At 44.4% G+C, this 15,739-nt stretch overlaps 2 protein-coding genes across 4 annotated transcripts; both read left to right on the forward strand.

Moving 5' to 3' along the window:
* The first annotated feature begins 123 nt into the window (after window positions 1-123).
* On the forward strand, window positions 124-7,947 carry LOC139620045 (protein-serine O-palmitoleoyltransferase porcupine-like). 3 transcript variants are annotated; one of them, XM_071475193.1, is made up of 13 exons: window positions 124-677; window positions 1,741-1,964; window positions 2,214-2,406; window positions 2,975-3,018; window positions 3,449-3,630; window positions 3,708-3,838; window positions 4,905-5,030; window positions 5,385-5,485; window positions 6,096-6,172; window positions 6,311-6,374; window positions 6,503-6,588; window positions 6,871-6,981; window positions 7,427-7,947. In XM_071475193.1, the coding sequence occupies exons 3-13, from the start codon at window positions 2,258-2,260 to the stop codon at window positions 7,526-7,528; spliced, it is 1,173 nt and encodes a 390-aa protein (XP_071331294.1). In that variant the 5' UTR covers window positions 124-677; window positions 1,741-1,964; window positions 2,214-2,257; the 3' UTR covers window positions 7,529-7,947. The 3 variants fall into 3 exon arrangements, with proteins under 3 accessions (XP_071331294.1, XP_071331293.1, XP_071331292.1); XM_071475192.1 differs by having other exon boundaries at window positions 1,741-1,911; XM_071475191.1 differs by lacking the exon at window positions 124-677 and adding an exon at window positions 717-929 and having other exon boundaries at window positions 1,746-1,911.
* Window positions 7,948-8,083: 136 nt separating this feature from the next.
* LOC139620046 (organic solute transporter subunit alpha) lies at window positions 8,084-15,627 on the forward strand. Its single transcript, XM_071475194.1, has 7 exons — window positions 8,084-9,946; window positions 10,645-10,796; window positions 10,912-10,985; window positions 11,120-11,275; window positions 11,484-11,595; window positions 12,399-12,651; window positions 13,932-15,627. Exons 1-7 carry the CDS (start codon window positions 9,874-9,876, stop codon window positions 14,366-14,368), a joined length of 1,257 nt encoding a protein of 418 aa, XP_071331295.1. The 5' UTR covers window positions 8,084-9,873; the 3' UTR covers window positions 14,369-15,627.
* Window positions 15,628-15,739: the final 112 nt, after the last annotated feature.

Genomic DNA, 15,739 nt, shown 5'->3' on the forward strand with positions numbered 1-15,739 from the left:
TAATTGCTTTCAGATGAATGAACTGTTTATTATGAAAGTTGTGATGATAATTTATTCATTTTCATATTCATTTCCTTCAGTCTGCAGCTTCAGTTTGTGGATCCTGTGTCACCTGCAGCGGCTGTTCTCTCTGGACTCCATGTTCGCCTGGTTTTCTCTTTTGTTATGCGGCGAATATATGGATTAAAAAACAATTACATTCCTGAAAAAAGTGACGAATAAGTGCGACAAAAAATCACAAAGTCAATGAACCTTGATGCGTGAAGAAGAAAACTCGCTTTGTGCCGTTTATTCACCTTTAACTAACTTTTGCACTTCCTGTCGGCGCTAGCAGAAAAACTTTTACACAGATTAAAGCCCCATGGATTAAAAGTGTACATTATAGGACTGATGTGTGGCTGTGTGCACAGCTGGAGGGGTCCTGCTCACAGTCTTACAGGCCTCTTTACCGTCGCGCTCTGGGAAAACGCTTCTTGGGCCGCGGGGCATTTCCGCTGTAATACCACGAGTGGCCACTGGAGGAAAATGGCTGCGGGTCTGAGGACACGAGATAACCAGAGAAGAAGAGCGCAGCAGAAACAGACGAAGAAGAAGCTGTTTGACGGCACACCACCAGGTTTACAGTCTGAGGTTTTCTCCAGGTCCGGACCCGCTGCCCGCGACCCCCCACAGACCAGGTTAGCTTCTTAGCTAACTGACCAGACGGCTCGGCTCGGTTCGGCTCGGCTCGGTTCGGCTCGGCTCAGACAGCAGCTGAACCAGGACCGAGCTGCTGTGATTGTTTTACAGAGCTAACGACTAACAGGACTAGTTAAAGAAGTTAACGGCAAAGTTAGCAAGCGACGTCTCTGACAGCACCTGAGGTTAAACTGGTTAAAGCTGCGGGACTTAGTCCTTGTTTCAGTGTTTACAAAGTCCGGGAAGTTAAAGTTAGTTAAAGTTCATTAGCTGACTAACGCTAGTTAGTTGAAGTTACCTATCACTGGGTAAATGTACACTTCGGTGTAGCTCCATTTAAAGTGTGCAGCTGTGACAGTAGGTTATTATGAGGCGGTGATACAGGTTCAGTCTCTGGTTCCTGGTTCTTTTCTTCTTTGCTTCCTATTTATCTATTTATTATTGATTTATTGTTATTCACTATTTATGATTTATTATTGTGTGGAATATGGATGGATGATGTGTCTTTAACTTATGGCACCTTACAAGCACTCCAAATTTCATTGTATGGTTTTTAATGATACAGTGACAATAAAGGCCTTCTTCTTCCTCTTCTTCTTCTTCTTCTTCTTCTTCTTCTTCTTCTTCTTCTTCCTCTTCTTCTTCTTCTTCTTCCTCTTCTTCTTCTTCTTCTTCTTCTTCTTCCTCTTCTTCTTCTTCTTCTTCTTCTTCTTCTTATCTATATTATTGGATTTGAATCTCTTTGGGTTTTTGTTCTCCAGGAAATTGTCATCAGTATTTTACTATTTTCTGAAATCTAAAAGATCAAATTTGATCAGTAAAATGACCCGGACAACTGTAACTGGAGTAACTGGACCAATGCACATTAACTTTACTTCATTACATTGAAGCTAATATTCTGTAAATCGAGTGAAGCTCTGTTCACTGATTTGAGTTTTCTACAGTGATTTATAGTTTTTGGACCAGATCGTCCTTCAGATGTAATCATGAATGTGTCCATCTGACTTTGTTTTCATGTGTTTTTTATCCTCACATGTTGATGAAAGGTGTCATATGTTTCAGAGGAGTTCCTGTGTTGGTGTGGGTGGAGCTGCAGGATGGACATGTCCAGCAGGCTGGCGGTTTGGCAGGAGCTGGCTGAGAGCTGTGGCCTCGCTACCATCCAGCAGGGTCTGCAGCAGGTCTGGAGTCTGCTGCTGCTCTGCCTGATCTGCAGACTCTGCTTCAGACTGGGTGAGCTGGACTACAGTACCTGCATGTCAGCAATTAGGAGCCTTCGCAGGAAGGTTGGTCTTACCTGTCTTTGATATTGACACAGATGAAATAATGTTTTCAACACCGCTCCTGTCTAAGATTGCATTCTGATGCTTTTCTGCCTCGTCACACAAAGTGACCGTCCAGACCTTTCATTCTAGATACATTTATTACACCTGTCAACGCAAATCCAACCGTACTGATGTGAGAGGAATTCGTTGTCAGATGCTGTCGGATGCTGGTGGACTAGATCAAAGTTTCTTCCTGCCTGTGTTCCTCAGGTGGCGTCTCCACCCTGAAGCATGTGGTGTCAGTGCTGGCTGGGATGTACGGCCTCTTCCTGTTCTTTGAGTGGCACATGCTGTGGGTGCTGTTGTTCAGTGCTCTCTGTTACCTCGTTCTGCTGCTCGGCCGAGACTCCAGCACCAGAGGCCTCTTCCTCTCGGCCGTCATCCTCGTCTACCTCCTCGTCGGGTGAGGAAACGCTGCAGAAACACATAGTTTGGAATCTGCAGCTTTCGACAGGAAACAGACAAAATCAAACACTTGTACAGAATAATAAATACATGGGACTACATGATATTTCCACACCCTGTGCTCCATCCATGCGTTCACACACCCAGTTAAAAAATCTGCAACAGCAACCACTGCTGTTCATGATGAAGGAGACCTGGCTTAGCAGCTGTACAGCAGAATTAGTGCAACAACGCTCTCATAGCTACTTACAGCTTCTAATCACTCTGCTCAGTATTTATTTACCGCATCAGAGCAGCCATGCCACATCTAGTTTGGTGCAGAGCACAAACCATTTTCCTTTCCTTTTAAAGTGGGAACTCTCTGTTAGCAACAGTTCTGTCACAGAAATCAACACCTACATTCTGCCTGATATTCTCTCTGCTGCAGTTGAACCCTGACGTTGCTTCTTAGCTCACACTTCCTTCAGTAGATTCACAGTTTCCTCAGTAAGTGTTTCTGCAAACCTTGTAGTTTCTGGTGTAGAGTTTAAGTCTTGTGACACATTTTTTCTACCTTTTCATTTCAGAGAGTTACATTTAATCGACATGGTGACCTGGCATAAAATAAGAGGTAAATATTCCGTCATACTGTTAAGGACATTTTCTTTATTGGTGGTTTTTCTTGCTCGTTACTTTAAACTACAGTCGTCACTGTTCAGAATATAACACTGAGTTCTTAAATTATTGTTTTCACACCATGGTTCTGTGACTATGTTAGTCAGTTTAAACTACTGCTGTACACTGTGTGTGTGTGTGTGTGTGTGTGTGTGTGTGTGTGTGTGTGTGTGTGTGTGTGTGTGTGTGTGTGTATGTATCAGATTTGGTATTGAGCATTGTAGAATTTCATTGGTCTTGGTAGTGACCCATAAGTTTCTGGTGTCGTGACATCCCTGGTTTTAGGTTTTAGGATTCAGGTTACAGTTGGCTAAGGGGCTAGCGACTGCATTCTGTCAATGAGAACTAATGTGTATTGTGTGTGTGTGTGTGTGTGTGTGTGTCAGGCACTCAGATGGTGGTGGCCATGAAAGCCATCTCTCTGGCCTTTGACCTGGACAGAGGAGCAGTGGGAGGCCTGCCCTCCCCACCTGAGTTCCTGGGCTACGTTCTCTTTGTGGGCAGCGTGATCTTTGGCCCCTGGATCAGCTTCTCCAGTTATAAAAGCGCCATCGAAGGCAGGAAACTGGTGAGTACTGGATGTTTCTGCCCTCCTCCGCCCTCCTGTGTGGTGCTGTGGTGGTAATGAGGTGGTTTGTTCCTCAGAGCTGGTCGTGGCTGTGGAGTTCCTCCGTCAGCCTCCTGAAGAGTCAGCTCTGTCTGCTGGTCTCCACCTGCATCGCCCCTTACCTCTTCCCTCTGTTCATCCCCATTGACGGAAACGCAGTCACAGAGAAGTAAGACCAATTTTCACTTTCATCTCTCCTGCAACTTAAGACATTTTGCCAGTACAACACCTTGTAGAGTCCACTGGTCTGAGAACAGACTGTCTGTCTTTCTTTCCCTGCTTCCAAGATACATTTGATAAAGGTAAGGCTTGTTTTCAGAGTTAGACCTGACAGTTTCCTCCCTCAGTCTCCTGAGGTGCGTTTACAACGAGACCTGAACAGCAGACACTTCTTATCTGACCACGTCCTTCAGAAAAAAAAATCTCTCCCCTGTAAGAGTTCTGTACTTAAATGTAGCGTCAGTGATACAAAGCTACAATGATCCACTATCTGGTACTTTGACAAAACATCTGAACGCAAGTGTTCGGCTCAGTTGTCATGGAGATGGTTCAGGTATCACGTTGTGACCTCAGTGTGGAACTTAAAGGACCACAGCAGGGGTTTTGTGCAGTGACTGGTGGTCTGATGACAGAGAAGATGAACTGGTGAAATTAACATCTGTTTATAGCATCAATGAATGAATCAGTGTGTTAAACTCAGGCCTTGGTAGCCAACCTGGTAGCTAGCAGGACTACGATGATATTTTTGCATTTTCTTTTCACACTAAACACATTTGGACATTGTCCTTAGATTCCAACCAATCATTGTCATTTTACCTGTTTAACTGTTCATTTTCATCTGACATCAATGTGTTCACTTGGAAAAAGTATATTTCCACTTTAGGTGTATTTTTCCGTCACAAGCTTTGTCTTAAATTTAATTTATAGTGGTGTAAAACAGGTCTTAAAAAAGTCTTAAATTTAACTTGTTATCAGCTGATAAGATAAAGATAAAAAATACTGTATTAATCCTGAGGGAAATTCACATTGTGTCCAGTAGCTTATTCATGTATTTAATTAAGATTTGCGTCTGTGTCATGACACCCTGTAAACAAGCTGATAACGTGTGTTTTTCCATCCCAAGCTTTGTCTTTAATTTCTTTTAAAGTGGTGTAAAAAAGGTCTTAACCAGTCTTGTTTGTACCTGTGGACACCTTGATGATGTGTGTCTCTGATTTGTCTGGTGTGTTGCGCAGGTGGCTGCGTGCCTATGAGACTGCAGTGTCCTTCCACTTCAGTAACTACTTTGTGGGTCACCTCAGTGAAGGCACCTGCATGCTGGCTGGAGCCGGCTTCACTGAGGAGAAGGAGCACATCAGATGGTGCGTTCAGCTGCTGTGACCCGAGCGTTCAGGTGGAGTCCACCTGTGTTATAGCACACCTGTGGTGATGACAACACATGTAACCAGAAAATGGTTACAAATGTGTTGTTACGCTGTGGGTGAAATACATATTTAGTTTTTTGCTGTTTTTGATTTAAGACAAAACAGACGAGACCTTACAGAAGAGGAAACCATCAAATTTAAAACAAGAAAAAATTAGTCTGAATGAGACTGCCTCCTGTTCCCCGGTCTTATCTGTGTGTGTGTGTGTGTGTGTGTGTGTGTGTGTGTGTGTGTGTGTGTGTGTGTGTGTGTGTGTGTGTGTGTGTGTGTGTGTGTGTGTGTGCTGTGCAGGGATCTGAGTGTGGTGAAGCCTCTCAGTGTGGAGCTGCCTCGCTCCATGGTGCTGGTGGTGACATCCTGGAACGTCCCCATGTCCCGGTGGCTGAAAACCTGTGAGTCTGATAAAGACGGCTGAGACACACAGCGTCTGTCCTGTGAGACGACGGACTGAAGAGTAGAGACGTTTGTCAGTCACTGGTCCGTCCAACTCTTTGGACACGGAGACAGACGGCTCTAAAACAGCTGGCTGTCGTCCACAGACAATGATTCCTTATATCATATTTTTGGCGACACAGAAGATTCAACCCTCCAGTCGTCAGGGCTTAAAGAAAAGAATTAGCTTCTCTAATGTGAGGATTTTCTGTTTGTCATATGTCACAGTATATTTGATATTTTAAAGTCAGGTACATTTAACACATCATTTGTGAATTTTTCACTATTTTAATTTTATTTTTTGCTCGTACTAAACGATGAAGTGAGAAAATGATCACCTTCTTATTTGGTCATGAAAATGTTACCATGTGGTTTAAGTATCACCTCACTGACTAATGACGTGTGTGTGTGTGTGTGTGTGTGTGTGTGTGTGTGTGTGTGTGTGTGTGTGTGTGTGTGTGTGTGTGTGTGTGTGTGTGTGTGTGTGTGTGTGTGTGTGTGTGTGTGTGTGTGTGTACATGTTGTCATAATGTTGTGTGTTCACTGTGATCTGTCCTCCATGTTCTCCAGATGTGTTTAAAAATGCCATGAAGCTGGGGACGTTTCCCGCCATCCTGGTGACGTACACAGCCAGCGCCTTACTGCACGTCAGTGACATCACACACTCCTTTTAGTGAACATCTGGATGAAGACTGTTGATGGTTGACTTCTGTCACTAACAGATGAATTTGTTTCTACATATATTTGTGACCAGTTGAACTAAATGTGCTGTTTGTTTTGTTCAGGGTCTGAGTTTCCACCTGGGGGCTGTTCTGCTGTCTCTGGGATTCATCACATACGTTGAACATGGTGTGAATTACATCTCTGAGTAGAGTAGAGTAGAGTATTTTACTGTAGAGCTGCAAACACATGACCGAAACCCTGCAGAGCTACTGTGATAGTGATAACACGTCGTCGATTTTCTTTTCTCTCCTCAGTTCTGAGGAAGAGGCTCGCGTCCATCTTCAGCGCCTGTATCCTGTCGAGGCCTTGTAACGCTGGCTGCAGCCATCAGCACAAGAAGGTAAAAGTTCAGCTTCACTCAACAGTAGCACGATGAGCAGGTGAGCAGGTGTTTTGAGTGTACATTGGTCTAAAATTACAGACAACAGTTTGTTCTGACTTTTCTCATGGAAGTTCATACCAGGACATCAGATGTTTCTATTAGATCCAATAAACTGAGAAAGAGACGTGGTACAGGTTGATGAGAGGTCTGTGAAGGTTCTCAGTCCCCAGCTCTGTGTATAAGGGTAAAGAAGGTGCCCCTGTCCCTGTTTGAGCTTGTTCTTTGTGTGTTGGTCTGTAGGCGTACTGGGTGGTGATACTGAACCTGGGTTTCAGCCTCCTGGCCATCTTCCACCTCACCTACCTGGGCTCTATGTTTGATCCTGGAGTTGATGAACAGGATGCAGAGGAGGTAAGAGCAGAGCTGAGGTGGACCACAGGTGATCTGCTCTGAGGAGAAATACTTCACATACAGATACAGACCACACACATTTTAAAGAAGCTCCATTAACATCCCACACATGTCTCTGATATGAGTCGGTTTCAAATCTGCAGCTCAGCTCACTGTTTGTTTATTTGGGTATTTTCATTTTGGATTTGAAATCCCACTGATGTTGAAAGACACATGAATGCACCACAACACATGACACAGGAGACTGAGAGATTGTGTGTGTGTGTGTGTGTGTGTGTGTGTGTGTGTGTGTGTGTGTGTGTGTGTGTGTGTGTGTGTGTGTGTGTGTGTGTGTGTGTGAGTGAGAGTGTGTGTGTGTGTGTGTGTGTGTGTGTGTGTGTGTGTGTGTGTGTGTGTGTGTGTGTGTGTGTGTGTGTGTGTGTGTGTGTGTGTGTCCTGTTTGCAGGGCTACGCAGCGATCCACACCATCCAGAGGTGGTCTGAACTGAGCTGGGCCAGCCACTGGGTCGTGTTCGGCTGCTGGGTCTTCTACCGTTTGATTCAGTGACACGGGGCAGATGAGGAGGCGGCAGACACACAGGACTTCATATCACAGTGTGAGTGGATCTGAAGGGACTTAAGGACGAGGATCTGCTTTAATGGGACAGGTGGACGACTGCATCCACGACTGACTGGGTGCAGAGGGACAGAGCAGTTTACGGTACGAGTACCTGTGACTTTGAGGATCATTCCAGGACATGTTGACGTGAACCGTCCCCTGATGTGCAGTAAAATAGGATCAGGTGAGACCTCCGGATGTGCTCAACCTTCACTGAGGCCTGTAGACAGCTGTGTTGTATATCCAAAAACATTTCAGCAGTTCAGTATTAGATATACAGACTGATTTCTTTATATATGTTCTTCTGTTACAACTGAACCTTTCTGTGCGTGTGTGTGTTTTCTATTAAATTTTTCAGTAAACGTAAACGAGCTCCTGACCTGTGATTATCAGCAGCACGAACCTGAACTATTACAATCAGATTTATACTTTTTCTCATTACCTACCTCAATAAACAGATTCTCAAAAAACAGGTGAATCATCATTACATGTATTTATAATGTATTTTCACTGGGACACAGTGTGGAGCAGTGCTACAGCTCATCAGCAGCACAGAGTGGAGGTGATACAATAAAAACATCTGATCCTAATGAAAATCAGTGACTACATGTCTTTATCAGAGCTGCCACTGACGACTGTTACCCTGTCAATTCATCTATTGGCTGTTTTATTGATTAGTTGATTAAAAGATGAAACATTTATTTAGATGCAGGCGACTCAACCATGATGTTTAGATATTAACACACACACACTAACACACACACAGACACACAGACACACACACAGGTCATTTATCTTTATCTTATCCATATACTTATTGATCTGGCTCAAAATATTACTGGTTCTTTTTCATTAGAGTTGTTTTTTTTAATTATCATTTTAAATGTATATGTTTAGAACAGGATTAGAAAAGTCACTATAAAATCAATATCTCACTTGAAACAAATGTGAACTGTCAGTAAAATAAATAATTTAACAGTATCAGTCCTCCCTCTGCTGCTGGTACCACCGGTAGAGAGAGAGAGGGAGGGGTGGCGGCCAAGTCTGGGACAGATCCTGTGTGTGTGTGTGTGTGTGTGTGTGTGTGTGTGTGTGTGTGTGTGTGTGTGTGTGTGTGTGTGTGTGTGTACACGTGTACGTGTACTTGTACTTGTACTTGTACTTGTACTTTCTACATAGTAAGGACCAAAAAAAGTATTTTACTAACAGAGTGAGGACATTTTGGGAAAGTGAGGACATTTTGGCCGGTCCTCACTTTTTGAGACACCTTAAAATCACATGTTGAGGGTTAAGACTTGGTTTTAGAGTTATGGTTAGAATTAGGTTTAGGTTAAGGTTAGGGTCAGGGTTAGGGTTAGGCACTCAGCTGTGATGGTTAAGGTTAGGGTAAGAGGCTAGGGAATGCATTATGTCAATGAGTGTCCTCACAAAGATGGAAGTACAAGTATGTATGTGTGTGTGTGGATGTGTGGATGCGACAAACAAGCAGAAGTTTCCTCTGCAGCAATGGCAGCCATTGCTGCAGAGGAAATGCTCTGGCTATGCCACAACGACTTCTGCTTGTTCATGCAGGTCAGAGGGGCTGAGTTAGGTGATGAGGTAACACTACTGTACTGATTTGTTAATAGCTTTTCAAAAGCAGTGCAGGCTCCACGCCATATTGGGTCACACCAGGGCCCACAGTCCTTGTCCCAGCTCTGGGAAGCCTTCTTTCAGGCCCTGGGAGCTACAGCCGGCCTTTCATCCAGGTCCCATCCCCAGACCAATGGGCAGAGGGAGCAGACCAACAAGACCTGGAGACAGCTCTACGCTCCATCCCTGCTCAGCACCAAGTCACTACATGTTCACTCAACTGATCACAGATCTACACAAACACAGTAGACCACCTCTGGGATGTGGTAGTAGTGTGGTGATCTTCATACTGTGCTCAGTGAGTGTACATGTAATCATTTGACCCACTGTGCATAAATATATTTGTGTGTGTTTTAATGAGCTGTTCTTCTCACATGGATTTCTGGCCTCTTGGATGGACTTGGACCCCACCTGTCCTCTCACCTGTGTCTAGTCAATCATTAACGTCTCTGTCGCTCCGACCAACACGGAAACCACAGGACAACAGTCTGCGAGGATCCTCTGATCCCCGGCCTTTCATCCCTGATCTGATCCAGGGACGGGACCGGGTTCGTTTGGTTGCTGTGGGTTCAGCTGTAGTGTTTGTAGCTGACTGTGATAAACGTGTTCCTGTCTGTGTGTGTGGTGTGTGACGGGTGGACGGAGTGCAGAGCAGCATTACAATGAGAACTGGAAGAGGGGCCAACTGCAGCTGGATCGGGCCTGAGATCCCTCTGTCCTCACAAATCTTCAGTGGTAAGTAAAGGTCTATGCTGAGTGGGGGGACAGTTTCATTGGTTTCATTCTAACAGCAGCTGAATATAACCACTAATATACCATTATTCTTTAATATTTGAATGTCTGTTTTTCCATTTTGTACCAAGAGACAAAGCAGACTTGAGTAAAGACCCCTGGAAACTAAATTCTTATTTTGTTCATTTTGAAGCATTTTGGACAGAACGAATGATTTTTAAAAGTCTCACTGAGATACTGTGTGTGCTGTTCTCCATAGAGTAAAAACAGCTGATCATATTCATCCTCCATCAGTTCTCTAACATTTCAAACGGTTGTAAAAAGAACTAAGTCAGAGGTGTGGAGGACACATAAACAAACAGCTGCAGTATTTTATTACCTTAAATCAACTAAACATCATCTCAACTCTGGAGATTATATTAGCATTGTCCCATAATTTAACCCCAACAACAGAAATACATCATAGGATGAGAATTTAGAAACAGTGAATAACAAAGTAGTTACAGAAACTGGAGGCGAACAAAGTGAAATAAACGAGAAGCCTGGAGAAAGAGATTTAGTCTGGATGAGATCAGAACAGGAAGTGGACGTCCACACAAACAACCACCGTCACTGAGACGTTAATGAGCCCCTGCATCGCTCTGGATGATGCCCTCAGTGTGACACTGTGTGTTGATCAGACTGTGACTGTCTCCTCTCAGCCATTAAAGATGATCTGTGGCTCTTCCTCATCCCGGCCGGCCTGGCTGTCATCCTGCTGGGGGTGTTCCTGGAGGAGGTGGGCTTCTTCCTGCGCCACGTCCCCTCGTCCAGACGGAAACGCCTCTACTTGTGGATATTAGGAATGTACCCGGTAAGATGACAGCCCTCTGTCCCACACACAGCCCCTCCCCTAAACTCTACAGTGTGTTGAATTTGTTTTGGTGCAGTGTGACCACCACAGCTTTGTGTTGTTCTTTGTGACTCAGGTGTTTGCCTTGACCTCCCTCATAGCGCTGTATGTGCCTCGTTCCTCCTCGCTGTGTAACTTCATTGCATCTCTGTGAGTTAACCAGTCCTGACATCACACAGTACTGTAGTCACATCTGCACTGGTACACTGTCTGAGTGTGTGTGTGTGTGTGTGTGTGTGTGTGTGTGTGTGTGTGTGTGTGTGTGTGTGTGTGCGTGTGTGCAGGTATCACTCTGTGACCTTGCTGAAGTTCATGGGGCTGATCACAGACTTCTTTGGAGGGAAGGATCGTATGCTGGGTGCTCTGTCTGGACAGCAGGTGTCTCCAGACCCTTTCCCCTGCTGCTGCTGCTGCTGCCTCCCAATGGTGGACATCAACAGGTGCACACCTGGACACACTGACCTGCACACACCACACGAACATCTGATTCACAAACTGGTGTTTCAGCCATAGACTGTATCAGTCATCTGCCTGCACGAGCCAGTTTACAAAGGTTGACAATATCAACATGAAGCACAGGCTTATACATACATGTGTTGTGTGTAAACTTCGTTATGTAAATGTTGTGTGTGGACTGTGAACGTGCAGCAGCAGCCGTGGCTGGATGATGGCGGCCGTGCTGCAGCTCTCTGTGGTCCGCAGCATCCTGTTCTTCCTCACTCTGGTCCTGTGGTCAGACGAGCGCTACACCTACGGAGATGTGAGTCATTTATTCAGACCTCGACCTGAGCTCATTCTGTTGAAGCTATACTGCACAGATGTGATTTAACCCAGCCCCTCCTGATAAAGGACAGTGGGTGGAGCATTTGTCAACTTTATTAATCACTGTAGGTTGTTTATGGAGCTTCACCACATCAGGATTTGATATTTTTCTTTCATTTGAATCGACATTAAAGTATTTTTCAGGCTTTTTTGCCTTTATTATAGTGACAGGAAACTTTTTGGGGTGAGAGAGGGGATGACATGCAGCAAAGGGCCACAGGCCAGACCAGAACCCGGGCCACTGCGGTAAGGAGCCACCAGGGTGCTCCATCATTAAAGTAGAATTACCAAACTGGGAAAACAACTGTTTAAAGCTGCACTAGTGATGAAGATAACCTTTCATAAAGACCAAAGACCTCATGCAGTGATTGGTCGGCTGTGTGACTGAAGGGTTTAAACTTCTGAGAATCTGAGGCAGCACAGACTCAAGACTTGAAAGTCTAACGCCCTGTTGGAGTTTTATTAAAGTTTCAAGGCTCATTTAAACTGACAACACCTGAAATTACCTGTTGACCATGAACTCTTGAGCCAACCAGTCGTCCAACCAGAACAAGCATTGTTTCTTTGTCCCTCCCTTCTGATGTCGCTGATATCCAGGAAGCATAAAGAGACGTCACCTGACTTCCACTAGAGGTCACCTCACTGTAAAACCCACCTGTGGGTCATAATCAGCTGCTGCAGGGGGACGTCTCTCTAGGGCATGAAGGATAAACTCAGTGCAACAATCTTCTTGTTCTCCAGGGGGATCCAGTCAACCCCAACCTGTATGTGAACGGCATCATATGTGTGTCAACCTTCGTGTCCTTCTACGGCCACCTCCTGTTCTACAAAGCCACGAAGAGAGCTCTGCCTGGTTATGGACTGAGAGCCAAGTTCATCTGCATCATCGTGGGGTTGGTGCTGTGTGGCCTGCAGAGCGGCATCCTAGAGACCATGGGTGCTCTGGAGGTGATCCCCTGCACACCACCCTTCTCCGCCCAGGCCAGGTCCCAGTGTAAGTCTCAGCACATCAGCACAACCAGCAGTTCTAGTGAATCTGGCTTTTCTCAGGCCTTCTATTGGCTTCATATTCTACTTTATACAAACACACTCTCTGGCTTTCAACTGTGTGCCATGGTCTTCATCAGTGGGCAGCTGGACAAAGATTACAGGGGCCATTTATTTGTACATCTGACGCCAGAGACAATCTTTAAACAGAGGCCCAGGATAAAGGCTGTTAGATGTGGTTGAAATTCTTGGAAACTTTAGTAAGTGGACCTTGAGTTGAGTTTGTTTTGACACACACCTCTAGCATCAGTTTCACAGCAGTTAGATGGGAAATGTTTCAGTGATCCAGACTTTATGGATAGGACCACCACCTACAAATCCAAAGCAATCTGAACTAAATTCAGCTTCTATTATTCTAACAGAAGAACATTATTCTAACCTTACAAACGTTTTTTAGAAAGCAGTCATTGGCAATACACTGACAGTCAGTCACAGTTAGGGAGAGACAGGAAAGTCAAGGAAAGAGAGAAGGGATGACATGCAGGTTGGACCTGGCCCCAGCCCTCTATGTATCAGACCAAGCCCCCATGGTATGTACTCCCCCAGGTGAGCCACAGCAGCGCAACCCATAAAAGAAAAAAAACTGTTTATAAATGAAATATTGTTTCCTCAGGACCAGAGTCTGAAAATATCAGACAAAACATCAAAGAATTCAGACGATTATAAAGGTGCATCATGACCTGAGGGCGATAAAGTTTGTTCAAATACAGAACATAGAGCAGATTAGAAAGAGGATAATGAATCTATACATGTACATAATATATAAACATGCCGTTTGTCTACACATATGTACAAGGTAACAATAAAAAATGAAGAAAGCAAGAAATATATTCTACAAATTGGGTACATGGACGTATTCACACACCTTTATCAACACACAAACACCTGCATTCACACAACAGCTCAACATTTAACATCTGTCTTTTAATCTGGGAAGGGAATGAAATGTAGGAAATCTCCAAACTAAAGTTTCAGGTTTGTAAAGTGGGACGAGAAAGTAAATTATGAATTCATCAAATCCTCAGGCACTGAAATGTTCTGTTTTCTAAAAGATGATGGTTTCTTTAATCAGTCAGTCAAAACAAATTCTATATTTTGTTAATGAGATACAGACGAGTTGAGAAGAAGCCAGTGATACATGAGGCTGTGTTCAGTACGCTTTCTCTCTACATGTGATCACAGTAATGATTGATGCCCCTCAGACCTGTGTTATCTGTCCAACCTCAGTGATCTACCACTACTGTGTGATTGTGGAGATGTTCTGCATCGGCCTGTATGCCCGCCACACTTTCCGTAAGGTGGAGCCGAGCGTGGTGGAGGAGGCGAAGGTGCCCGTCGGTGTGTGTCAGATGGAGAAAGGCGTTCAAACAGACGACGTTCAGACTGTGCATCAGAAACGTGGCCTGCTCTCAGAGGACGCTCGGCCCGGCCGCTGCCTCGTCGGCGCCTCCAATCCCAGCTACAGCGACAGCGAGGACAGCCTGTGCAGGATAGAGCATGCTCCTCTGGATGGGTTCCCCTTCCCTCAGGTCAGAGGTCAGCAGCCAGGCAGACCTGATCCAGTGGAGCCCAAGTCTGCAGAGGACCCAGGTGTTGAGCTGACCCACATCACTGTCAGAGCTGATATTAACTGTCAGGACTCTAAGGATGTCACTGTGGTCTGACCAAACACTAAATAAGGCAAAGCTGGTAAACCAGAACCAGCATCCTCACCGCTGGTCCTGGCTGGTTTGGTTCTGTGTGTGGCCCTGAGACCTGCCTGCAGAACCTTTGATCAACAGTTCACACAGTCGTACCTGACATACAGGAATCTGTGTGGAGGTGTCCTCCTTCTCCGTATGGTGCAGATCTACAAAAACCGCTGGCTCACATCTCTGCTTTATGAGACAAAGCATGACAGGCAGCGAGGGGCCCAGGCTGGATCTGAACCTGGAGCCGCTGTGGGAAGGACTGAGCCTGGTTTATGGTACCAGCGGAGCCACTGGGGCCCTCCCTTTAGCTTACACAAAGACAAAATGTTCATCAGTGTAATGACATGAGAAATGTTGTTGCTTCTCACTCTTCAAAATCTCTAGATGTGTTTTTTATTACATTTATTGTTTTCCAGATTTGTAACACTAATTGTGCTCATTTGTGGGAAGAACTACATGAAAACTTGTCAACTAAGTTATCTTAGCGCTGATCTGCTGTAGGTTGGACTGTACCATGTTTACACACAGCTTTGGATTGAAGTGTCTTTTTTAGCAGAGACAGTTTGGACACTGGCTTCTCTCAGGAGAGAGAATAAATGAATTTATATTTCACAGTCTTTGGCTTCAAGCTTTGCCCTGTGTCTGTGTATGCAGCAGTCAGAACGTGGCTGGTTCTCTCTCTGAACATGGACCACATCCAAAAAGCTTTAAAAAAAAAAACTTTTCAGGTTAGATGAGTCTGAAAATGTTGTCCCCCTGTTTTAGTGTGAATGAAGAATATTATTACTATTATAATGGAATGATGCAGTCTTCTTCCTGTGATGATGGAGAACTATCCTCACAGAGAAATATGAGATATATATATGAGAGTTTTGACTTTTCATGTCGTGACTGTTCATATTTCTCTTCTCAAAGGAAAATAATTTGAAGTGATTTTTATTAAACTGGTGGTGAATTTTTAAATGAAACTGTATATTACTAACATGTGAATAGTGTATAGTTATGTATAGAAGTATACAGTACTCATTCTAGACAAATGTGTTAAGTCTGAAGAAAAAAGACATGAGAAACTATTAAATGTTTGGGACAGTGACTGTGTACAATATTTTAAATTACAGTCAGAGCCCAGACCTGGAATAAAACAGTAATACTTCAGTACAAGTACCTAAAACTTGAGTACCCAGGTACAGTACTTGTACTTGATTAAATGTGTTACATTCTTATCTCTATCACTGCTCGTCCTTGTGATTTATTAATTTATTATCATATCAGGGATCAGTGTTACTGCGTCTGAAGAGGATCAGGGTGAAGGACGTGAACCGGAACCACGACGGTCTCCAAACT

Source organism: Trachinotus anak, unplaced genomic scaffold (assembly GCF_046630095.1).
Source record: "Trachinotus anak isolate AG129_WGS33_773 ecotype Australia unplaced genomic scaffold, CSIRO_AGI_Tana_v1 ptg000004l, whole genome shotgun sequence".
NCBI lineage: Eukaryota > Metazoa > Chordata > Actinopteri > Carangiformes > Carangidae > Trachinotus > Trachinotus anak.